The 27,412-nt window shown below is 31.7% G+C and overlaps 4 protein-coding genes across 4 annotated transcripts; 2 read left to right on the top strand and 2 right to left on the bottom strand.

Annotated features, from left to right (window-relative positions):
* Positions 1 to 150: 150 nt before the first annotated feature.
* LOC144854558 (uncharacterized) lies at positions 151 to 27,412 on the bottom strand. The gene is made up of 5 exons (XM_078712503.1): positions 27,314 to 27,412; positions 7,022 to 8,039; positions 2,562 to 3,367; positions 1,850 to 1,954; positions 151 to 1,426 (listed from the first exon to the last, which is right to left on the bottom strand). The coding sequence occupies exons 2-5, from the start codon at positions 8,031 to 8,033 to the stop codon at positions 464 to 466; spliced, it is 2,886 nt and encodes a 961-aa protein (XP_078568629.1). The 5' UTR covers positions 8,034 to 8,039; positions 27,314 to 27,412; the 3' UTR covers positions 151 to 463.
* On the bottom strand, positions 4,277 to 5,839 carry LOC144854824 (octopamine receptor beta-2R-like). The gene is made up of 2 exons (XM_078712814.1): positions 5,741 to 5,839; positions 4,277 to 5,412 (listed from the first exon to the last, which is right to left on the bottom strand). Exon 2 carries the CDS (start codon positions 5,409 to 5,411, stop codon positions 4,413 to 4,415), a length of 999 nt encoding a protein of 332 aa, XP_078568940.1. The 5' UTR covers position 5,412; positions 5,741 to 5,839; the 3' UTR covers positions 4,277 to 4,412.
* Positions 10,430 to 11,380, top strand: LOC144854557 (cysteinyl leukotriene receptor 1-like). The gene has a single exon (XM_078712502.1). The coding sequence runs from the start codon at positions 10,448 to 10,450 to the stop codon at positions 11,378 to 11,380; it is 933 nt and encodes a 310-aa protein (XP_078568628.1). The 5' UTR covers positions 10,430 to 10,447.
* On the top strand, positions 20,390 to 21,379 carry LOC144854556 (kappa-type opioid receptor-like). Its single transcript, XM_078712501.1, has one exon. The coding sequence runs from the start codon at positions 20,390 to 20,392 to the stop codon at positions 21,377 to 21,379; it is 990 nt and encodes a 329-aa protein (XP_078568627.1).

Here is a 27,412-nt window from a genome sequence, read left to right as displayed (position 1 = left end):
TAAAAATAAAATTGTTTTAATGTTAAAGATATTGCTCCTCTCCAGAGCCAAAAATTAAATATAACATGTGGACAAGGGTATAAAGAAAAAAATTAGATGTGGAGATAATTCGATCAACACAGATAACACATCACATTTAATAAATCAGTTTATTTTACTGTTTTATTTTATTGCAAAAAGAAAATTTGTGCAAAGATAAAGATTATAACCATATTATATAGTAACAATTGAATTATCTTAAAATAAAATTCTTGATTATTTCTAATACTCTCTCAACTAAGATGACGATTTAAGGTAAATTATTTAAATATATTACATTGAATTCTTAATTAAATTAAGTTTTTAGTATAATATAAAATCGTAGACAATCTTTGACACTTTCAACTTCATCCTGCCATCAATAAATCGAAAGTTATGCTAACATAAATTCAATTGCTTATATATCGAAATTCTACACCTATACCTATATGGCTGCAGAACTGTACTTTTCTAACCTGGTCATTTCCACCTCTATTCTAGGTTGTTCCTCATGTTCTCGTCGAATAAACTGCAAAATGTCTCGCTTTAACTTCAGAATCCCTACTTGAAAGTCATTAAACTTGAAACTATAAATAAATGGGTTGATGCATAGATTCATTGTGTTCAGGAGAACAGTTACCTCATGAATAGTAACTTCACTAAATTCAAAACAATCACAAATGCAATAGATAAGATAAAGAACAAAATTAGGTGTTACGGTTACCAAGAATGCAACACATACAATCACCAAAGTAACCAGTAAGTTCCTCTGCGCTTTGTGAAGAGCGCCGCCATCGTCCACAGACGCGGGTTTTTTGCGCACGGCCATAATGATTTTAGTGTAACAATATCCCATGATGCTTGCTGGAATCAGCCAGTAAGTTAAGAAAAGTAAAATTCCTGAGAAAATTTGAATTCCTTTTGAACTGTAATTATACTGACATTCACCAGGATGTTCCGCCTTAGCTTCGGCAAGAAAAAGGAGTTGAAGTGACGAGATGGCTCCCAGTACGTGACTGGCTACCAGCGGTACAGCACGCCTTCCTCCAAGTTGCCGCGTACGATATACAATTGGATGGATTACCGCTATATACCGTTCAACAGTAAGCATAACCAAGTTGTATATTGAAGTTGCTGACATGTACCAAAACAAAACTCTGAATTTACAGAAAACAGTAGCGGCTTTTCCGATAGGAGCATCGTTGTTATAGAATCCAAGAAACAGACAACATCCACTAAAGTCGACAATTGATTGGTGTAGAATCAACATGTGAGAGAGTGAATTCCTGAATAGTTTATTGTACAAGAAAACCACAACAACAAGTAAATTTGCAACGATACCAACACTACATACCAATGCACGAGATATTATCAAACCTGTATGATCGGTTGAGTTTGACATGTTGTTCTGCAATATAAAAACCACTTCTTTTTAAGGCACAGCAAATGTATATTGATATAACCATGATTTATGACATTACTTAACAATTACAAGTGATGTTTTCCTTTAAAACGTAATACACTTGATATCCTATACCAAATTCTAGACAATACCTTGGTTCCAGTAACCTTTCATTCTGGCTACAAAAGCTATTTTGTTATTTAAACTATTTTAACTATAAAAATATTCATAACAATAACATGATTTTTATAAAACATACTGAGGAAACGAGTATTTTTATTTCCGCAATGAAAGTACAAGACCTTATCAATATTCAATTTATGGATTGATACATTTTTCGACGGATAGACTTAACCAAACATTATACTTAGTAGAGAGTGGAATAACCTACATATCTCTAATAGATATATTATAGAACAATGTACTTACTTGCAATATACTGACTGGATCTGTGTTATTAACAGAGGTATGTTCCTCATAACATTCCCGACACCAAATGCTATAAAGGTTATACACATTTCTTTGAGGAAGTCGTTACAGTAACTTTATACACCAATAATAGGTCTAACACAATGCAACGCCTTTTTTAAATACATTTATCATGGTTATCATATCATTATTAGTAAAGGATTAAAACGCATATAATACTTCCCGTCTTCTTTGAGGATACAATCACTATTTGTTAATCTATCAAAATAATCGAAAAAGATATACTATATATAATTACTGTTAATGTATGTACGTTAGTGGTAAATGTGTTTAATATATTTACATTTTATATTAGTAGTCATAAACCAAAACTTCTATGTACTTCTTCCTACACTATACTTGTTTGTCGACATTTTTATCTTGCAGCATAGACCTAATGTAAACAATATTTTATTTTAAAGAATTGCTTAAAAAGTGAAAAACGCAAGTGAGCCCTCTGGAGGCGTAAACGCAACAAAAGTAATTTGACCAATCACAAGCGATGGATTTTCATTCGTTTTTATTGGTCATCACTTTGCGAATACGTATCAAACTAGAAAACTTAATTCATTGACTAGGTCTCAGAGCTTTTCCCTACACTTGTCATTTCTGATTCTAAGTTATCTTTACGAATGTAAAAACAAATGTTACGTTTCAATTTAATAATACCTACTTGGAAATCATTAAACTTGATACTGTAGATAAACGGATTGATACAAAGATTAATTGTATAAAACAGAACTGTCACTTCGTGTAAAGTAATTTCACTAAATGCGAAACAGTTGCAGATACAGTAGATGAGATAAAGTACAAGATTCGGTGTAATTGTGATCAGAAATGCCACACAGACTATTATCAGCGTAGAGAGGAGATTTGTCTGCGTTCTTTGAACAACGCCACCATCGTCAACACGTCGTCTACGCACTCTCTTGTATATCTGAGCGTAGCAATAACCCATAATGCTTACTGGAATCAGCCAATTGGCGGTAAAATGAAAAATTCCTGAAAAAATTTGAATTCCTTTTGTACCATAATTGTACTTGCATTCGCCAGGATTTTCCAGCTTAGCTTCGGCAAGAAAGACAAGTTGAAGCGATGCTAGTGCGCCCAACACGTGGCTAGCTACCAGCGGTATTGCCTTTCTTCTTCCGAGGTGCCGAGTGAGGTAAAATATCGGGTAGATTACCGCTATATACCGTTCGACTGTCAGCATAACCAAGTTGTATATCGAGGTAGAAGACATGTACCAGAAAAGATACCTCGATTTACAGAAAGCAGTAGCACCTTTCCCGATAGGAGCATCGTTGTTATAGAAACCAAGAAACAGACAACATCCACTAAAGTCGACAATTGATTGGTGTAGAATCAACATGTGATATACAGACTTTCGGAACAGGCGATTGTACAAGAAAACCACAATTACAAGTAAATTTGCAACGATACCAACACTGCACGCCAACATACGAGATACTATCAAGCCTGTATGATCAGTTGAGTTAATCATCTTATTCTGCAATAATAACGTAGATGGAACGATATGAGAGATTGAACACGTTGCAAGCTAACTCTCTTTTTAAATTAGTAAAATAATCGACTAATATCAAGTGTTTAATCACAGAGAATAACAATACATCTAAACAACAGATCTAAATTAGAATTTAGAATGATTTGTGTGATCACATTGTCTTACCGTGGTTTATCTTCGTATTCGCGCCTGTAGATGTTGTTACCAGCAAATTAATTGTCCTGTTAACATTCTAAAAAACACAGACCAACTGAAAGTTCCGACAATTAATCATTATTTTAACACATCAGATTAGATAATTAGTGTCACTTTCAATGGATAACAAAAAATCACGTCAATCAAAGCCAACTCCAATTATTTTCACTTTTGACTGTTTTATTCTTATCTTAGCATTCAGTCAGAATATTTACATAATTCAAGTGACTGTATTTGTATTTTTATGTTTACTTATTCAGGTCTAAGCCATTTATAGTAAAGTAATAATAGTGTATAAAAATAATAACTCAGAAACTTAACGAAATACCAAATGAAGGAACCGACAGATGGCGCTGTTTAACATATCGGCTCGATCGGAAATTTATTATTTTTGATAAAGGCCTTTCTAAAACCAATACGCATGGTATGTCTGTATAAATATTTACAAAAATTCAGGATGATAATGTTTACGATACACCGATACAAAGCAAGTGAAAGTTACTAATGCGTATTATTATTTTAAAACGTGTTAATTAGGTGTTTTTAAATTAATAATTTGCAGCACAACTGATTCTAAATAAATGTTGAATGAATTGTAATTGGCTGTTACAGACTATTTACTGAGTTTAGTGATATATCGCACTTCCGCTTCACAGTTGTTTAGCCATAACAACCTGTAGTACAGTGATTTCATTTAGTTAGCAATGCAATCACATTATAGCTGTTTTATAGACCAATTTACCACAAGAAACTACTACTATATGCTTGCAAGAGTTGCACATAAAACTGGTTTTTATTAAATAATTAATTTTGACAAAATGTTTTTGAAAATCCTTCTCTATACTCATTAAATTTGTAAGCGTAAACAAACGGGTTAACTGCTGTATTGGATAAGACGAATAACAAACCAATATCACGTGACACGTGATTGTTGACATCAAAACATTGGCAGATAGTGTAGATAAGATACAGCAAAATCAATGGAATGACACAGATGATGTACACCACGGTGTTGATGCACATGGTAACAATAAAGTTACGCTCAGCGTCATCATTTCGACGCGATTGCGCTGATGTGTCTGCGTTTTCCGCGCGCGCGTCATTGCTACTTTCACGTAACGGTGTTGTGTTTGTCAAAGACTGCATTGTTAACTCTGCTCTAACTTTCAATTGTTTGTTTAAGGTGACGTAAACACGTCGGTAACAAAAAGTCATGACGGTGATGGGGATTACGGCATTTGCCAGCAATAAACTCACAGACGACAATATCTGAAGACCTTCACTTCTATAACAAAAAACACAAGTTCCGGGATTTCCAATATCCTCTTCACTTATGAATGCGTATTGTACTGTTATTATAAAAGCAGCTAGGAATGGAATACATAAATGTTTTATCATACTTCTTTTACTGTTTCCTCGTATCCAATATTTAAGGGGATACACTACGGCGACGTACCGTTCAATGGATATAAATACAAGGTTTAACGTCGAAGCAGACAAAAAGAACAAAAATATAGTCCCAAGTTTACAAAAAGCATCATTAATTTTTTCAGTTGGAACTGGTTGAATGCAAAAGAAAATAAAATAATGCGCACTGGCATATACATCGATAACAGATTGTTGGAAGACCAGTAGATATGTGAATGATCGTCGATGAATTTTACAATTTACAAAGACAATAATAACAGTAATATTTGCTAACATTCCAATAATTGCTATCAGGTACATTACTATTTGTAAGAAAGTCTCTGTTTCTTCTCTAGGCTCGAACGCCGATGAAGTGCTATTGGTACAAAACGTCATTCTGAAAAAAACCCATGAACTCATTTTAAAACTACGATAATATAACACATTATTACAGGCTAATCAATTACAGGTAAAATAAATAATAAATATTGATATGTTACAGTAAAAACTTCATTATGTTTTATATTATTATGAAATCGAAACTACATCATCATAGTTTAGGTATTACATTTGACAAAAAAAAAACACCATTCGACACGGAACGCTATTTTATTTGTTAAATTCAAAGAAATAGGTAATGCGAATTCTCTGAAATGTCATTCTCTATTGATTGAAAGAATACAAATATACAACAATAATAATAATGATAATAATATGAACGTTACCTTTAATCACGTATCGTGCCTTTTAAGAAAAATCGGTTGACTAAAATTCTTTCTTTCAACTGTAATCGCCGAACAACAAACTTATTTCTGTACCGTACGTCATTTTTAGAAAAATAAAATACTTAAAAAAGTGCCACTACAAATCGGTCTAACCACAGATCTATTGTATAAAAAGCACGGACCATGAAGTAATTCAGGAAGTTGGTTTAACGTGCGAAAAAGATATGAAGGTTAATATAAAATTTGTATTGCTTTGATATCTGCATGTATCATTGAGGTAGTTGAAACCGCTGGCCGTTTTAAGTGCATTTACTGTTTTTACCGCGGCGGGAAAAAAATGTGCAAAAGTTGCATGTCGTTATGGCGATGATTTCACATCGTATGGTTAACGGCAGCTATGGAAGGCCATCTCAGATAATACAAACATAATCCCGGATTTAGAATAGAAACTACTCATAACAAACCGTCGCGGATATGAACACCATAGCAATACACACGCGTTTGAGTGAATGATTTACTATAATATTAAGTTAATGCTCGTTCATGAAAAACTACACATTTCAAATTTAGAGTAAAATTTATTTTTCTATAGCATATATAAACTATTCAGAAATATTTTGTTTGGAAAGAGAAATACGATACCTCTCTATATAATTATTGTTCAATCAAACACATCTATCTGGTAATTAAATGAAAATGCTGAAATATCACCAATATCTTTACATTGAACTTTGAATAAAATAATTTTTTAAAACTAAGCAGAATTCAGAATTGCTTAATTAAGTATTTTATTAACAACGCCCATTATGTTTACGTAAACTTATACTAAATCCTAAATCTTAACTTAAAAATGTTTACAATATATTTGTTTAGCTCATTTGATTCCATGTTTTTTCTCATTACAAATTAAAATTAAAACAGCAAACAAACTGATGATAATTATTGATTAAAATCTGCTATAATAATTTATAAAATAAATATTCACCATCAATTCTTCCTAGTCGACTAAATGAGTTACGTACTAGCAAAATGTTTTTATCAACAAAGATAGTGAAAGAAATGCAATTACAGTACAATATAAGATTGTAAATAAACTAATTCTTTCAGTATTTACATAGATTAAAACTACCAATACTTTCTCCTACAATTGGGTTGTTTATATGTTGTGTATGTTTTGTACAAAATGGATACAAGTTAAACTTTAAGTTTTTTACTAAAATATTCAGACTCATACACTTTAAAAAGGCATAATAGGCCTATATTAATCTTATTTTCTATCGCGACGAAAGAAAGTTTTTCTGAAGCCTGACTTGAACTCATTAAATTTAAATGCATATACAAAAGGGTTTGCGGCCAAACTTGACACAAAGCATATGATTGCTACTTGTCTTAAGGGATGTCGATCATAATCAAAACAGTCGCAAAGAACGTACACAAAATACAATACTAACAAAGGGGTAATACTTAATAAGAACACGAATGCACTGATAACCATAGTTATGACAAAGTTCACCTGTGCTTTACTGTAACGAGTCGAATTAGACGTTCTATCGATCTTCAAATCTATTCCAGTACCTTGCTCAGTGTCGGTAGCGGTGTCTTCGGTTGTTGCATCAGTTTGATCGGAACTCGGTGTTTTCCTCCACTTTGTTTTTGACTTGGAATGTTTCAACATCGTCACATAAACTCGTCGATAACAAAACATCATTATTGAAATTGGGATAACCCAATTTAAAAGGAATATGGAGCCTCCAGAGATCACACGCACAGTTTCACTACCATGACAATACCTGCACTTGCCTGGGCTTAAGTCATCGGGCCTGCTAAAAATGGAAAGTTGAAAAACAACAAGAGTGGAAAACACAAATGGTACAATCAATTGAGGTAGCATTTTGTTTTTCCATTCACCTCTCGCCCAGTATCTCATTGGATGCACCACTGCAATGTACCGTTCAATGGATATATACACGAGGTTAAAGGTCGATCCAGATGCAAATAACCAGAATAAAGTTCTACATTTACAGTATACAACGCCAGCATGGCCGTCTGGTACGGTGTAGTTAAACAAGATGAGGTACAAGCAACATGCTATCAAATCAATGAATGCTTGTTGAAATATCAAAGTATACGTGAAACATTTACGGTAGATTTTGCAGTTTATAAAGACAATGATCACAACCAGGTTGGCAATGACACCGATGATCGTTAAAATATAGCGCGAGATGGAGAGAGCAAGCTCCACTTCATCAGAGATTTCCTCTACAGTTATGTTCAAGTTATCACAAGTAGCCATCACAATCTACAATAAGTATAATATTTATTAGAAAGTGTTTTTTTTTCTCGAAAAGACGGAATAATGATGAATTTATTTATTGTACGTGAAAACAGCTATATAAAATATAATACTTAAAATAATTTATAAAATATTTATATACATTTGAATTTAAAAAATTACTTACTGTTTATATTATGACCGAATAATGTAAAATTGAGATCAAATAAGCCTAATTTCTAACCGTTAGTTTCCCCCTTTGATGTTGGAATAAACTAATATGTACTTCCTCCTTCATTAACGACTGTTATATTATAGTTTACAAACATCACAATGTTTTGTAAATAACTAAAAATACTTTACCAAAAACATTGTTTACGAGGTGCAGTTTGGAACGATGCCAATTTCTTTGATAAAATATCAATTTGGCAATAAAATAAATATTTTGTCAAGATATTATTTGTTTTATTTCCAAAAAAATTATTTAACCGTAGGAATGAAAGCCTTTTGTAAAAAAAAAATTAAAATCGGTAGTCAACAAAATGCTTGTGTTTATTTACACTATTTTGTCCCCAACAGCGACCCATACAATAATACATCTTTACAACAACAAGGAAGTAAGTACTGTTTTCGATGTAATACAAAAGATTCAATGTACTTTATCCAATTACTTAAGACCGTATGTTTACTGATAAAACTAAATTTTGTTTAGTTTTATTACATTTAAAATGAATATGAATTTAAAAACAATTTAAGGAAATTGTACACCTTTACACAGGCATATTGTGCGAACTTTCGTTTTCAACGACATACGTAGCTATTGAGTCTAACAGTCATTCTGCGCCTGCCCATATGTTTCTAAACGTGTAGGTAATTTAAAAGGCGTATTCATAGGTTTATTGACATGACGGTGTCTATGTTGAGTTAATAGTACAATAGTGATAGAAACAATCTATGCTAATTAATTGTGTAGCTATACGATAATTAAAGGTTGAAATAAGAAAATGATACCATAATAAAACATTGAATAGGCCTAATAGACTCTATTTCACTTTCAAATGGTAAGTACTATCTACAGTTTGATTTAACACTCGATCGCAACTTCTTCGAACTTTACAAAATAGTATTGAAACTGTGCAAGGCCCATTATGAGCAATTAAAACCGATTGTGTATATATAGTTTCATTTTATACGATTATATGACTCTGTCTTCATTTCTGCTCTCATGTTTCTGTTATTATTTTATAAAGATATCTCTAAGCAGAAAGTGATTTATATTGTAATGATTATAGTTTAAGTACCACTGAAAGAGAAAATATTACTTCTTGGAAGTCAGTTAAAACGTTGTTATCACTTCATTAGATAAGTATCAGATTGAGTTTCCACACCCATGCATCCAGACTGTATCGTATACTTCTCTAAACAGAGCCAAGGTTAGTATTTAAACAATTGTTATGCATTAACTTAATAAGGAATTGTAATTGAACAAGGCCAACAGCCATAAGTCGCATGCTAAGCATAGTGATACCAGACCGACCGACCGACCGACCGACATAGTGAACTATAGAGTTGCGTCCACGCGACTAAAAATGTGGAATATTAAGGAGACATTAGAGCAACATATCAACCTCATTGGCTGGCAAAAAGAGAAAAGATGTTTCTTTTAAGTTAATTTACAAAAACATCTATAGGCTACTTATATTATTTGGTCTGACAATTTATCTTAGTCACTTGGTTAATGTTATAATACTGTAATAACAGGTTTTTTAGTTGTTTTTAAAATTAATTAGTGTTCCATGACCTTCTCATCAAAATTAACGTCTCTCATAAAATTAAGAAAAGTTGTGCTATGTCAACATAATGTCAATGACGGCGAAATGTCCCCAATAATGGGGATAGCTATGAAACAAGTAACAAGTAAGTAATAATAAAAGAAATTCCAATGTTCCTTTTATATTTGTATTATTAAGATAGCAAATATAACATATTTTAAGTATCAAAACTATTGTACACTTTAGATTTTGGTAACAAGGCCATATACATGGCTGCAGTCACGTGCTCATTTGAGTGTTTACCGACCGACCAACCGACCGACCGTAGAGTCGCGTTTGCATGTACATATGTATATGGAAGGCACTTCTCGACAAGTTTTTAGTTCAAATTACATGAATACCATTTTTCTCCAATTATTGTATAGACATAAGATAATATAATTATTGTATAAGTTTATTAAGTTGTTCACAGTTTTTTTATAGTTCTTGAAACATGTTAGCAATTTGTTTTACAATTAAAATAATATTTTATTATATTACAAAATAAATATAATGATGTTATACATATATAGGTTTTTAATGTATTCAAAATAATTGTTTTTTCAGATGGAATTTACAAACTCTACGATTTATGAGCTGCATGAAAGGCCAATAATCGTCAGTATGAGATACGCTATCGGTATTGTAGGAGTTGGTGCTAACTTCCTGGTCGCATTTGTATTTTTGTACAACAATCTCCACAAAAAATCTATAACACACCTACTTATCGTTCATCAATCCATACTTGATCTTTTTGGTTGTCTTTTCTTTCCACTGTTTTACAACTTTCCCATATACACTGATATTCGAGGTTCAATTATCTGCCGATGCCGAACTTTTTTTTTCTACTTCCTGTCCGCTTCAACGCAGAATCTTCTTATATTAACAATTGAACGTTACATCGCGGTAGTTTACCCTAGAAAATATTTTGGAAAAGGTCAAAGTTTAAAGAAACGTCGATTCCTTCTATCAACGCCGCATGTTGTTTCAGTTTTATCTGGAATCCAACTTCCAGTGTATGCAGATTTTGTTCCAGAATATCCTGGGTCATGTGACTACTTTTTTCCATCCGAAATCATAGCTAAATGGTCTGCTACAATCATCTTCCTCACGTTCTGGTTTATACCGGTGGTGGTCATGTCAATCTGCTACACACGTATATTATATACATTGTACGAGAGAGCCAAGAATACCAGCTTACCGTCCAGGAGTCACGCATCAAGACAACACAAATCGAAAGAACGGCGCCGAGACGAAGTAGAACGAAATGTAATCAACACCCTGCTGATGATTTATTTAGCGTTCTTGATAACATTAACTCCAAATATCATCTATTATATCATTTATTCTTTTTGCAATTGTTTAAACTTACATACTTCCCTGATTCACGACATTACAGTTATTCTGAATGCATCTAATCTAGTAATTAATCCATTTATATATGCATTTAAATTCAGAGATTTTAAACAAGGTGTTAAAGTTTTACTAAAACATAAGTCTAGTTCAGACGATGTCCTCGATATGGCAACAATTAACTATAGCAAAACAAGCGATTAAATACGTCTATTTTCGGTAGAATTACGAAACGTTAACAAATTGTTATTAATAATTTAATCAATATAATCGCGTAGGTCTACTCATTCGGTATTTAATGTAAATAAGTCGACAAAGAAATAAACGTAATTCTGTAAAAGAATTATAATTGTACTATTATTTTTTTAATTTTTGGTATAAAGCATTACGGTATTAATTGTTAATATGAGTACTTTTTAATATTGTCTGTAGTTTATTGAAGATTTGCTAAAATACAAAACACAATGTGATGTCGTTGTTAGACTTGCTTGTGTAATTACAGTTATTGAATGTTTTTAAAATATAAAAACGACACAATAACTTAAACGCTATTGTTCAAATGCTTTACTCTAAATGTTGTAATGTGTATTTTCAATAAAAATTATCAAATTGGTAAATACCTATTGCAGTGCAGTTCCTTCCTTTTTACGGAAAGAAAACAAAACTTGAAACGAAACAAGTAGGCCTGTAAATGTGTAGATAACCGTCAGAAACAAGAAGCAGGCAAGCTGCCTGTGTAAAATGCTTGCAATATCGTAGGGATAGCAAATTAAATTTGTAATATATCTTTTTTTTAAGTATTTTCTACACCTATTAATTATCGCAGTTGTAAATGTTTTCCGTAAGTAAGGGTAAGATTTATTGTTTATATCAAGTATAGTAACATTTTTTTGCCATAACTTTTATAAATTTGTACCCTTTTAAATCTACTAAGGAAATTTTATAAATGTTTGATATCATAATAAATAAACTAATGCATTTAAAGAGATAAATATTCAATGTCACTATGTATTATGTATGTATCAACTCCGATGATAAAAATAAATTGAAATCAACTTATCTGATATCATGTAATACTGTAATGTCGTAGTTCGGATCCGTTATTGAAGCCACTAAAACGTGACGTAACACTCCAACCATTGAGTCAATAAATAAACTATTATGGATATATTTTTTAAGAGTAAGATCATTCAATTATAACATTATTTATTTATATTTATTATTATATAGGCCTAAACGCAACAGCATCGAGGTACAATAGATTAAATATCTACTTACAACGTTACCAACCAACATAATAAAAACATCTTTCTTTCTTTCGTGAAATTAAAATGCTACAACAATTATAACGAGAGACTCATGGTATGCAGATTACATGTACATTCCAACGTACGCCACCAACCGATGTGATAATAGCGCCAAAGTGGACAAAACTGCCGATCCGCGACAGTAGGCCTAATTAAAGTAAATTAATGTTATCCAAAATGCACTTCATCTAGTCCATTTATAAATGATGATAATTTAACTAATGTGCTTCTTGCTTTACGGTTACTGCGTCACTAAAAATTGGGCATAGATTGTAAGTAACAGAAACGGATTTTTGAAATTGAAATATATATTTATACTGGGCGACCTCTTCAGTCAAAGACTGGTCTCCCAGAAGGCCCAGTTATGATCAGTGGCTGTGATGTACTTATACACCAGGTTAACCCCCTACTCGTCTCGAAAGATGTACTAGGTTCTTTAAAGTGCACACGAGCTAGTTGTGTACACTGGACCTACGGTTTATAGTCCTTATCACTGTATTCATGTAAAAAATGTTAAAAGCAGTAAGAACATACAGCACTGCACTTCTTAGCTTATTACACATTTATTAACAGAAAATGCAAATAAAGGCTGGTGTGTCAACCTACATAGCGGATTAGGCTTTTGTAGGTTTTCTGTTGTTTTAACCTCCCTCTCCTCTCAAAACCTAATCTGTCATATAAGTGGAGTAACTTTTTTTAATTACTTTAACAACATTATATTAATTGTTTAAATGGCGAAATCAAATTTACACCACGTATATTTTCTTAACAACATTGAAATTATAAACACACTTTTGTAACTTATGACTGTTCATTATTATGCATGCATTTCTTTAATCATGGACCATTTGTAAGAACATTATTTTTAATGAAAATGTCATCCTTGTAAAATAAGTTTATAAATAAAATAAATAAATAAATATCTTCAAAACATAAACATTGAACACCTTCTATGTATAAACATAGAACAATTAGTGCCCTAAAAAATGTATTAAATATATGTGATAGTTTTGTTAAAATCATCAAGTGCGATGAGCGGAAATTACCAATTCATTGGAATTCGTCGCACCAAAATTAATAATACCTTAACTGCTCTATTGAGTATTTCAAAAATTACATACATAAATTTTCTCAACGCTCAAGGCCTGTAACGATAATTATTTTACCTCATTAATCGTCATATACCAAGGAATAATACATATTGTATCAAATTAACTCGCCATGTACCACCTTCCTACTCCTTACTTACTCTTAACGTTGGCCTTCATCATCGATGGCATTCAAATTCTCCTAATTGGTTATATCCACGTTATCTTGCAATTATACGAACAAAGTGTCCTACAATCAATTAGGTTGTCGCATTCTTCATACGTCGACTTTACGGTAGGTTATCGTTCATTTGTTATTTTTATATCTTAATTTATATAATAATTTTTCTTTAAAAGAAAAGTAAAAATATGCCTAATATAACAAAAGTACTAGTCAAAGTTAGATCTTCAATAGGTCCAATGTTAGACCTTAGATATTTAGGTTCATTTCAGATTATTTTGATGAGGATTAGGCATATTGTTGTGTTATTTGATAAATAGTCTTCAACACTGGTACAGTAGGTAAAGCTAAAATCATCAATTTTTATAATATTCCTCAATAAGTTTTTTTTTTTAACTTGTGTTTGGCTTAGCATAGATAAATTGATTTCAATGTGCCGAAAATTGTAGGCCTAATTAAACGTATATTGATTTGTTTTGAATATAATTATTATATGTTGTGTAAGTACGTATACACGCGTCTTAAAAGGAACTTTTAAGTAAAAAAATGTAGCTTAAAGTGGAGCTCCACCCAGAAAATTGCTATTTTTCATACATTTCAACTATTCTTTAAAAATATCATCCCTCATACTTCATATTTTTTTGAAATTTTTTTCAATGAGTATGATTTTCTTGAAAATCACGCCTTTTTGCGTTTTGGGGGGATACCTTGTAATTTCCTATTCTTTTACATGAATATTCCTAAAAAATTAATTTCTTCACTAAAAAAAAAAAGTAAAATGTTTTTATATGTAATTTTTCCAGATCTTTTTATTTCTGGTATTGTTATTGCGTATACATTGCGCAATTTCGCGTAAATAGACACTTTTCCCCGTTGGGTCCAATTGGGTTTTTTACTTTGCTAGGGAGTATGATCACGTGACATTTCTCACGACATTTTTCACACTGCAGCAGCTGGCGATCTGTTATTGTCGCGATGTTATTTTTGACGGGCGAAAAGTATATTAAAACATTCTGGATGTGACCCTATCATGTTTCACAGTGTAATAAGTGATTATGAGATTATTACTAAAATGTCAAATTTAACGAGATTTGAGAAAGACGTGGCTATATATTCAATAAAGCTAGGCCTAGGCCTACTAGAGTCTAGGTATGTAACGATGCTGCTTGGCCTCTAGCTGGCTGCCTGATAGCCTTACAGCAGTGAAGTTTGTTATGCCATGGCACCCAATCTCGGCCTACCCATGGGCCATGATAGGGTGCCTGAATAGTTGCTTTTCAGTCAGACATAAGCTTCCACATCTGTTACTATTCTTTACTATTCTGAGCAATACCAGTCTTGTTTTGGAGAGAATTTTGTGTTTCACAATTCTTAATGTGCGAGAAAACCCAGGAACGATAAATGGGACAAAACGACCAAGCATTTTCGAACCCATGACTACAGTCCTACCTAGACATGAATTCAAGCCTAGCTAGCTAGGCTGAGCAGACGATTAGCTAGCCCTAGCTTAAAATTAATAAGCAATTTGATTAAGAATATTATGCTGTTGTTGTACAGTGCAAATCATGATGTTACATGTAAATTATGCTGACATTCTTATCGGAAATATTACTTGGGCCTAAACAAATCGTATTAATTGTGTGTATAAACAGGGAGTTTTCCAACACATAATTTACCAAAGGGGAGACATTTCACCAACGCGTTCACCGGCGACTAAAACGCGTCAGTCGCTAAGTGTAACACGTTTTGCGACGTATTGTAAACTAATAACCCCTAAGTTACTGAAAAAATGTAATGTAGTAAAAAACACTATTTTCTGACCGATTTTTTAGAAATTAGCTTTTGGAAAATATTGCCATATCTTTCCTGTTTTTTGTATGTAATCACTTTCAATTAAACATACTTAAACATAATATAAGCTGAGAAAGTCTGAGTGTAGCTCCACTTTAAATGTAAATTATTATTATTCATATTCATCACGTTGAGATAAAGAGAGCATGTTTATTTTAGGCTACACACCAACCATGCGGTCCTTTTTAAAAACGAAGGCTCCAAATTATATGGCGAATAGACTAAGAGCAGATATTCGGGTAAAACAATGAAATTTGCTAAATTTCTTTTAACGTTTTATCATTATTTATTATTGTTTTGTATCCCTAAAACCTCCCCCTCAAACATTTTTCACGGTTTTTTTAAGTGTCTATTCTGGACTTGCTCTAAAATGTCTCGCATTACCATGTTTATTATTACTTACCAACTTCTTTTCTTGCATTATATTATTTATGTTCATTATCAGTTGTATATTTACAGTATTATGCTACTCTGTATTTTGCTTTATTATTTGTGGAAATAAATATTATTATTATTATTATTATTATTATAGTAAGGCACTGTACAGTTTAATGATCACCAATATTCATTTTCTAATAATTGAAGGAAAATAATCTCCAAACAAAGGTTGATTGAAAGATTGCGAGACATAAAAGCTTCATTTAATAAATTCAACTTTTCAACAAATTCGTCGGCGGCTTATATTATTCCTGATTTTTAAATATTCATTAATTTAACTTTTAAACATAGTATCCAGTTCACGGATCCAAAACTCTGAGATAAGGTACCAGTTCCTCATCAAAGAAGAGTTTTTTTTTCCCTTTAAATCGAAACAAAATCTCTTATCATGTTTCACTTATATAAAGTTTTTATATTTAACATTTTTCGGTAACTCTGAAACTAAAAGTCTTCATTGCAGTTTTTTTCCTGTTTCCAGTTCGGGTTTTGTCCTGTTTTTTGTTTAGTTTCATTGGCTGTCTCACAAAAGCTTATTATTATTAATTCATTATTATGAACTTCAAAATTTGAACTTTAAGAGAAATAAATGTTTGATTGATTATTTTTGTTCAGTGTATTTGTTGAATATAAATCTTTGTCACCAAAGAAGAATAGATGGTTTGTTGAAGGACAAATTCATCTTTTTATACTTGCTTTGCAAAATCCGTGCAAATTATCTGTTTACCTTTGTTAAGATAACATGATAATTCACTGTAATGACATCATAGACAATACAATTGAAAAGCTGTTGTGAAAAAAAATCGATACTCTTGCACATAAATCACAACAAAGCTTTTACGTCTACAATTAAAATAGATAAATATGTGTATTTAGAAACGTTGATCTTTCCTCATTTTGTTTGTTTATTTATTGTATTCTTTTCAGCAACATGTAGACTTTATGTGTGTCAAATGCTTAGCCACATCTACACTCAATGCATACAAACAAAAGCATGATTCAATATCAATATAAAATTATCAATATGAATTAGGCATATTGTGTTTTTAAAGTGGACTCAATAACATGTATTGAAATATTCCTTCAAAGAAATTAACTCCAAAAAGTAGACCTACAATTAACACCAAAGCCTCTGTTACTATCACAAAGTCTCTGTTACTATCACAAAGTCTCTGTTACTATCACAAAGTCTCTGTTACTATCACAAAGTCTCTGTTACTATCACAAAGTCTCTGTTACTATCACAAAGTCTCTGTTACTATCACAAAGTTATTTGAAGTTAACTAGAGACAACACAGTTGCAGAACTGTATTTGAGTTTAGTTTAGTATAGGGATGCATAAAGAACGTTAACGTTGTATTTCGTGTCAGGACGAGTGAGAGGTTACTAGGCCTATATAAATGTATCTGAATATATCAGAGCAAAATCAAATACAAATGTGGTATTTAATTCCCTAAAAAAATCGTACCTAAAAAATAACGCTTCTCTGTTTGACAGATTGGCAATTTTTTGATATGAATACAATATATTTTAATTTTAACGTTAATGGAGCCACATTTTCAACAAGGCCATAGACATGGCTGCAGTCGCGTGCTCAAATTTGAGTTAGTGCTTACAGACCGACCGACATAGTGAGCTGTATCATCCAATTAATAATGCACTGTTGCAAGAATTGTTTTTTAAGAACTTATCGTATTATCAAAATTGGTTGTTATTTGGATCAGGTGCCGTTTTCGGCCACCTCGACTTATATGGACTATACCATTATTATGATAGGGGTGTGGTGTATTATGTTTTATGTAGAGAAGGGTGTCTATTGAATGGGAAGACAATACAATTGTTCTGTTATGTAACCTACAGTACAAACTACAAGGAACAATACAAAACATCAAAAACTAGCAATGCATGTACTTTTTATAAGGCATGTTATTATTAGGTACTGTGTTAGGGAATGCCAAGATTTTGTAACAATATTACTATATTAGCTAAAGATATTTTAAATAAAACAAATTTTATAGACAAATTTAATTAAGAACCATCTACTAACTGGATAAAGCCATTTAGGAAAAATAATATTAATAAACAAGTTGATCATAACGAGTGGTTTTCAAAGGCCTAATGCAAAACAATGTTAACGGAATATACTATGTATAAAGGAACTCCAAACTTTTAACAATATTTGTTAGATAAAACTAATTTTACGAGTATGAATTTAAAATTTAAAGCAAGATCAAACTCTCTAGATCTTGAGGGTCGTAGACAATCCTGGTCAAATCATAACACAGGATTATGTAAGATGTGTATTACTAACGAAAAAGAAACAGTAAACCATTTTTTATTTAAATGTCCTTCATTAAACTCTGATAGAAATGATGTATACTTGGATCCTAAGAACAACCTCATAGACAATAATTTAAGTATGTACTGGGATAATTTTAATTGTGGATCTAAGGAATTAAAACACCACTTTATGCTAGACAATTTATTCACTGAAAATGAAACATTAGGAGAAATCTTTGATTTTTATTGTAAAAAATATTTCATGAAAGCATGGGTTACTAGATCTACAATTTTATCAGCATTACCCCTCTCAACTAATTGATTAATAATTATAGTAAACAAGCTACAGACATCTCTATGAGGATGTATCTGTAAGTTTTATTTATTTATTAGGCCTATTCTGCTGTATTTTTGTTGTTCTGTTTTTATTTTTGTAGTTATATATATTGTACAATTTACGTATTATGTATTTTCATACAGATCTAATTAATTAATTTGATCACATTTTTTTTTTATGTTATGTATTAGTATTTAGAACTTTGTGGCTTATGTTATTTGTAATTTTGTCTGTAAATTGGATGCACCATTAACTGATAAATGTGTGACACTGATATAAAGGTGATTCCTATGAATAAATAAATAAATAAATAAAAACTATATAAGTAGGTATACTTACTTATTATATGTAAAAACTAAACTAAACACTACAGTATAATCAAAATTAAAGCATATTAATTAAATACTAGGCCTATGTTTTCCTATCTGGATTTAAACACTTTAAATGTTAGTACAAAAAGGAAAAACCAAACCTAAAAACACGCAATGTCAAACGCTGTGTTTTCTGGGAACAAAATGGTACAGATTTATTAACAAAATTATAATGTTTATTTGTTTTACTGATTACCTAATAATCAGTATGTGATAGATCTTATTAAATGTACTACTGTCATCTTTATTAAATGTACTAATGTTTGGTAAATTATATTTTTTATTTGTAACTGGAATAAAAACTTTCTTTACATATTTTCTGTATCTATAAATCCGTAAAAATTATTCAATATCCACCTTAGGGAATCCACCTAATATATTAGGGAAGGATACCTAAAAATTATATAGAAATAAAGAGCCATAATATACTGTATTAACTTGAAAACTTGAATTTAATTCTACAGCATGCAGGGCGTAGTTGTTTTCTCTTTGTTGCTGAAACATAATGCACTAAACAAAAGAACAAAAGCAGCAGTATTTTAACACATTAACACACTCAATTAATAAATAGGACACCCCTATTTTCCCATCTTTTTATAATGGTATAGTCCATACAAGTCGAGGTGGCCGAAAACGGCACCTGATCCTAATTATATTTAATGACTGTTGAATATCAACTTCAGATTTTGAATCAATCCGAAAATGATTCTACAAGCATGAAATTCAATTATAAAATGTTTCGCTAGTAATTGAGCCCTCCTGTGGTATATTCGATATACTGATTGGTTCCCCACATTATACCAAGCTGCTATTATGACGCTTGTGGAAAATACGTTTTAAAAACCAACACTATGAATTCATATCTCATTAGAACCACCTCCACAGCGGAAACCTACAAAAATATCGGACGTATGGAATTTTCCTCAATTATTTTTAGGTAATCATTTATACTGTATACAAATACGTTTTTTTAATGTAATACAAATTAAACATCCGAAACCACAAACGTTGATGTGAATTGGTCTTTGCCATCTTTTATTGTCAATTTATTTAATATATTGGTTTTGTTTGTTTTTTTTTAAATCGCTATTCAATTTTACTGTAAAGATGTTTTAATAATATTTTAATGAATATAGTAATTGAAATGTGTTTTAACTAGTCTCATTGGCACGCGATTTTAATACCGTAAATTATCTGCATAATTTACTAACTTTTGTGGTGATAACCGTCTTTGTGGTGATAACCGTCTTTGTGGTGATAAACGTCTTTGCGGTGATAAGCGTCTTTGAGGTGATAACCGTCCTAGTGGTGATAACCGTCCTAGTGGTGATAACCGTCTTTGTTTTCATTTTTGTAACAGAGAATGGCATCAACAACGAGCTCGATGACAACGTATCCACAAGACGACCTTGAAGATCCGGTCGCCTTGATAATAATCCGCTGGCTGGTAACTACAGTTGGAGTCATTGTCAATTTTCTTGTTATGTTTGTCTTCATCTACAACAAGACCTACAAAAAGTCTCTGTCTCATGCATTGCTGCTTCATCAAACGACGGTTGACATGCTGGGCTGCTGTATGTTCCTTATTTATTATAATAACGATGCACCCGAAGGCAAAAATGGAACCTTATTTTGTAAAAGCCGGTTCCTTTACTGGTACTTATCAGCAACATCTTCATACAACCTCGTTATGGTGACGATCGAACGCTACGTTGCTGTTGTTCATCCTATTGCCTACAGACAGAGAAGCTTTAATCGAAGAAAAGTGACCACACTTATCATACCTCATACATGTGGTGTGATGGCGGCCTTCATTGTCTTAATTATTGGGGATGTTAATCCGGAGAGCAAAGGAGAATGCAAATACTATTATTCAAGTGATCTTACCGCACTGATGTCTGCCGTGTTTATCTTTACAATGTACTGGTTACTTCCGGTCATTGTAATAGTGTATTGTTATACCCGTATACTACTAAATTTAAGGAAGATGGCGAAAATCCGAAATACAACCGACGAACCGCGGACCGGCAATGCAGGTGGCCAACTGAAAGGAACTCAACGCAATATGATATTAACCCTAGTTTTAGTGGCCATTGCCTTTCTTGTGACTGTAACACCAAACTTCACTCTCTACATGGTGTACAACATATGCAGATGTTTCGAATTCAGTTCTATAATTCTTCATGAAATAACCGTACTATTGAACGCTAGCAACCTGTGCATTAACCCCTTTATTTACTGTTTTACATTCACAGAATTTAAACGCGGGATCACAAAAATTCGAAATGACATTACCGGCCGGCAGGATCTGTCCAGCTTTCATGGACACCAAACCCAATCCATTACAATGTAATTGCTATTTAAAAGCACATGTTATTAATTACGATATAATCATAAATGAATGTAACGATTATGATGTTGGTATATTTTATTGTAAATTTAAAAAAAATCGATATGTGAAACTAATTCTATACTTTTGTTACTTTCATATTTCAGGGTTTTTTTTGATAAATAAAAAATATGTTGTAAATTAATTCCGTACTGTTCATAAAAGTATTATGATCAGTTTTTAGTGGAAGGACGTCATTGACAGATTCAATATTAAGTACCTAAGCCGAATAAAAAAATATATCTTGATTAAAATGTAACATATTGTAACGCATCCTTGAACTCAATTATGAAATATTGCTTCAATGCTTCAATTATGTAAATTTTGTTTTCAAACGATCGATGTGTTAATAACATATCCCTCTGTATCTGGCATACAATTATAAAATCATAAAAAAATGTACTACATTTGTAGTACATTTTATTATGATTTTATAATTGTATACCAGATACAGAGGGATATGTTATTAACACATATCGATCGTTTGAAAACAAAATTTGTCAAAGAGTTTCAAAGAACATTGTTAATAAAGTATTTGTTGTTATTGAGTTTGGTTCTTAACCATGGTTACAGTTATAGCGATGACGTTCAAACACATGCGCAGTACATGATAAATAGCATGATTAATGTAGGCCCTATATAGACATTGTAAACATAGTATTGTGTATTACTGTTTACTTGCTTGATGATGTTTGGTGATTAGAAATCTTTTAGCTTATGTGACCCATCGCATGTCATTTAATTACGAGTTGTCTTTTCTGTTGACTGACGTTTTGGGGGATTCAATAGACAGTGTGTATGTAAATATATTGGGGTGGAAATAGTTGTTGAAAAAAAGAATAAAATTATAAATGTGAAATAACAAACTTCCAAGGAATGTTGGTCGAATTAAGAAGAGTTTAAAACTAATAAAGCATTGACCATTATAGTGTGTTTTGTTCTATTCGGACATAAGGACATTAGACAGTGTCAAATATGGTGACTGTATGTTAAGGCTAGGTTATAGGCTTGGGTGATACAGGTGTTGCATAAGATACATGCGATAATATGTAATGGAATTTGCTTTCCCTACTGTAAGTGGTGAACCATGAGTTCACTGTTGGTTGGGAAATGAAATAAATAAATAAATTATGATATCTGTAATAATAATAATAATGATAATCGACTAAAATTTTACATAATTTCGTTGTAAATCTACCGTGTAACCGATATGCATATTGAGTATTACGTCAAACCCTTAAATGTTATGATTAATTTGTTGTACAAGGCCGAAATCTATGAAAGATTTAATTTTTATTTCTGAAATTGAAAAATGTTTAATCGAGGAATTGACTGCTATGTCAATTAGTTTGAAATAGAAATTAATTTCTTATTTTGTTTAAAAAAAACAGGTTTAAGGCTCTGGCATTTAGACTAAATGTTATTACATAATGATTACGTGTTGTTCTAATAGTTATGATATTATATAAGTACGATGATGTAAATAGGATGTGAGCGTACATTGTAAATAGTAGATTAATGTACTATACATACGTCAGTGTTTAAACATAGCATGTAAAACACATGTTTATCGCACATTGTAAATGGGTAGAAGTAAGCATTGAAATAAGGTGCCTTTTGCTTCATCTATTTATCTTGAAGAGAAATTACACAAAATAAATGTTCATTTAACAAAGATGTTGTTTTACTTCTTGTTTTGCAATGAAAGTGTCTGTTATAGTTGGTACCTTTCTTGTAGATATTGTAGGCATATACAACAACATATAGTTATTGTGGATTGTAGTTGTTTTGTATCTTCTTTTCGGTATTGTTCAAGAACACAAGAATTGTGTTCAATACTTGGTTTTTACTTGCCTGTATTAGGCCATGTGTTACTATTATTGTATGTTTCTGGCAGAAATTCCAATAAATAAATAAAAAATAAATTATTGTTGATATAAAGTTTGCGGTACACCATGTTCTGAAAAGAACTGTAGAGTCCTCAGGAGTGAGAAAAATTAGTTATTAATAAATAATTACTATTCATAAACTCAAGATTATGAAATCCATGAATACGTATTTTAATATAAAATACGTAACATTATTAGGGTTTGCGGTACATCACGTAAACTGTCTTTCAGTGGACAACACTACCGGTATCATTTGCAGATATTTGCTAATTAGTACACTCTTATAGGACATTTGCTTTATTTAGGTTGTCTCACAAACGTCGATAACAGTAACATTATGCAGTTAGGCGAAAAATGGCAAAAGGTTTCCTACTTTCTAGGATGTTTATCAGATAATCTATATTGTTTTGACAACTCTAACTCACTAACATGACCACAGTGCTGATTTTGCCATTTTTAACCTAACTATATTTACAAATCGAGTTTTTGTTATGGAAATTGTTTGAATTGTTACTTAATATTAAGCAATTCTTATAGAATTAAAATTTAAGTTAATAATGTATAATTAAAGATGTATTGTCCCCACAAAACATGAAAAATGAAGAATAATTAAATTAGACTTTGAATAGGTTATTTTGTAGAAGAAGAAGACTTCTGTAGAAGAAAAAAGACAAGAAAAAATGTTTCAACAATATTATTTTTTCAAGGGGAACAATACATATTGTAAAAAATATATAGAAAAAAATTTGCAATTTTACATTACAGTATAGCTGCAAAATGGTATTTTAAATGTTAACATGTTTGTCAATGACACAACATTGATTACTATCAACTTAGTATTTTCGTACGTAATAATCTCAGTGACTGCGATTTTTTTTCCGCGTCAATTAGACGAATATATTACCGTAATACACATGCGCATTAGTGAACGATTCGAATTGGAATACTTTTTAATTTAGTGAACAGCAGCGTATCAGTGTCAAATTAAATTATCACGCACATAATAATCAGTAAGTTTTCCATTAGTAGGCCTACCATCGTTATGTAATGATTGTTGTCAAGTGGTAAACTAGAACATTGATGGAGCACGATTAAAATTACCTTGGATACATTGATTGGTCAATGTATTGGAAAGACTTAACCTACGTCACCACCGATATAAGATATATGGAAAATATATATGATTGTCCAGTATGCACTTTCAAAAGAAATGTAATTAGGCCAAAAAGAACGTCAGACACTAGCTACTTAGTCAATTTACTATCAACCGATCGCGGAGCACAGACAGGCTTAAATTCGAAGTACAATCTCAAACACGAAAAAAAAAAGAAACAAAATAGAAATAAAAAGAAATAGAAAGTAAAAGAAAAAAAAAAGAAAGAAAAATAAATAGAAAGTAAAAGAAAAAAAAGAAAGAAAAATAAATAGAAAGTAAAAGAAAAAAAAAGAAAGAAAAATAAATAGAAAGTAAAAGAAAAAAAAAGAAAGAAAAAGAAATAGAAAGTAAAGAAAAAAAAGAAAGAAAAAGAAAGAAAGAAAGAGAAAGAAAAATAAATAGAAGGTAAAAAAAAAAGAAAGAAAAATAAATATAAGTAAAAGAAAAAAAGAAAGAAAAAGAAAAAAAAAGAAAAAAAAAGAAAGAAAAATAAATAGAAAGTAAAAGAAAAAAAAGAAATTAAAAGAAAAAAAAAGAAAGAAAAAAAGAAAGTAAAAGAAAAAAAAGAAAGAAAAAGAAAGAAAGAGAAAGAAAGAAAGAGAGGGAAAGAAAGAATATGATGGGCTATGCCCGAAACATGTCGTAATAATATAAATATAAACCTAGATTGAGGCAGTTTTAACTTATTTGATCTTGATTTTTGCATTTCTGCATACCTCCTGGGCGGAGGCATTTATAAAATGCTTTATATAAAAGATTTGAAACTAAATTACTCAATCAACGTTAAATTGTTTCATAATTAATGACAGGAGGAGCCTATCTTTTGAGGCTTTTCAATCTTTGTAGCAACTAATCATTTAAGTATTAAATAATTATTATTAGCGCTTTATACTTTCTATAGCTTTTATTTTTACTCATTTGAAGTAGTCGAAGTTTGCAGTTGCGTTTACGTTCTTGCGTTGTGAATGTAGTGAGAGAGTCAAGCAGTAGTCTAATCCGTCCGTAATCTAAAACTAGTACAAAATCATAACAACGTTAGACTTCATTCGTACGTACTTTAATATGTTCCTATTGTCGGTAACATGCACATTATCTGTCTATCGAAATCAACAATTACGGTATGAATTTACAACACGAGTACAATAGGCCTATATGCATTATTTTGCATAATCGTGCTTAACAAATCGGTTTATAATACATGTAAACACGAATCGACGAGATTCCGTTACAAAATGTGACACAATTTTTCAATTTCATTTTACATTACTTACAGTAATTAACATAAATTTAATTACAAAAAAACACATTAAACTATGTACTATGGTACAAAACATATCTCAAAATTTTAATATTTTGACAATAAAGTAGATAGGGGTTCCCGTTTACGCGGGAAGTACCGGTATGGTGTTCCCTAAATAGGGGTGTCAGATCGAAGGCATTATGCTCAGTGTAATGTTTCTTTTCAATTTTAATTTTTTTTTCTTTTTTCGTATTAATATGATGTTGGATTTTTTTGCAATATCACGAACTTGTGTAAAAACAATCAATATTGATTGAACAAGTTGTACTGCACATCAGTCTCGTGAATAAATAAAGTATTTGAGGATTTCATGGATTGAGAGAGTGACCAATAAGTTCATAAGAGCTAAAGGGAAAGTTATAAAAGAAATTAGGATACGGCAGTTAAAATTCCTCGGGTCATATGGTCAGGAAAGATGGTTTGGAGAACCAATCATTAACTGGAAAGATAGAATTAATGAGGAGCAGAGGTAGAAGACGAGTAATGTGGATGGCAAGTGTAATTGAGTGGTTAACAGAAAAAGGTGTAAAACATCAACGAGTGGACCTGTTAACGAAAGCGAAAAGCAGAAATTTGTGACAGAAAATGATCGCCTACGTTCGTAGATACAGCACCTAGAGAGAGACGCCGTGTAATTTGTTAGATACGGCACCTAGAGAGAGACGCCGTGTCCTTTGTTAGATACGGCACCTAGAGAGAGACTCCGTGTCCTTTGTTAGATACGGCACCTAGAGAGAGATTCCATGTCCTTTGTTAGATACGGCACCTAGAGAGAGATTCCGTGTCCTTTGTTAGATACGGCACCTAGAGAGAGACTCCGTGTCCTTTGTTAGATACGGCACCTAGAGAGAGATTCCATGTCCTTTGTTAGATACGGCACCTAGAGAGAGACTCCGTGTCCTTTGTTAGATACGGCACCTAGAGAGAGTCTGCGTGTCCTTTGTTAGATACGGCACCTAGAGAGAGATTCCATGTCCTTTGTTTAACTCGTGCAGCTGTAAGGAGCTATATACTAACCACTTGAATGCTTTCATTGGTACTGAGCTTTGAAATGTCTTGTTTTATTTTACCAACTCCACGTTTGAATTCTTTATAACATGTACAGTAAATAAACGGGTTAATCATTAGATTGAGATTCAAAAACAATGCAGATACGTGGTACACAGTATTCCTAAGATCGTCATTCCATAATATGTAAATCTGCGTGCAAATAGCATGTGGTGTTATTGTTAAAATGTATACGGTTGCTACTGAATAAAGCGTTTTTATCAAATTTAAATGGACAACTCGCCTGAAACTTGGTTGGTCTGTTTGCGCGGCTACTGTGTTGCTGGTTTTCGATAATTCGAAATGCATTTTCAAGTAACAATACAGGATGATACAGACTGGTGAAAATTGGTGAAAGTTTGAAATCACAATAACCAAAGCTACGTTGTTAGTTTTTAGTTCACATTTGTTTAATATAGGATCAGAATCTTCATATACTAAAACACAGAGCGAAATAAGACAGCCACAAATATAGGGTAATAGAATAATGCCGAAATAGGTCTTACCCAGTCGTCCAGCTGCTGTTTTCTTACGGTAGTATATTGGATGAACTATCGCTATGTATTGCTCGATCGTGAGTGTAACGAAGTTGTATGTAGATGCTG

This window comes from Antedon bifida, chromosome 10 (genome assembly GCF_963402885.1).
Source record: "Antedon bifida chromosome 10, ecAntBifi1.1, whole genome shotgun sequence".
Classification (NCBI taxonomy): Eukaryota; Metazoa; Echinodermata; class Crinoidea; order Comatulida; family Antedonidae; genus Antedon; species Antedon bifida.
Note: the sequence above shows the minus strand (reverse complement) of the source record. Positions and strands in the feature narration are given on the sequence as shown.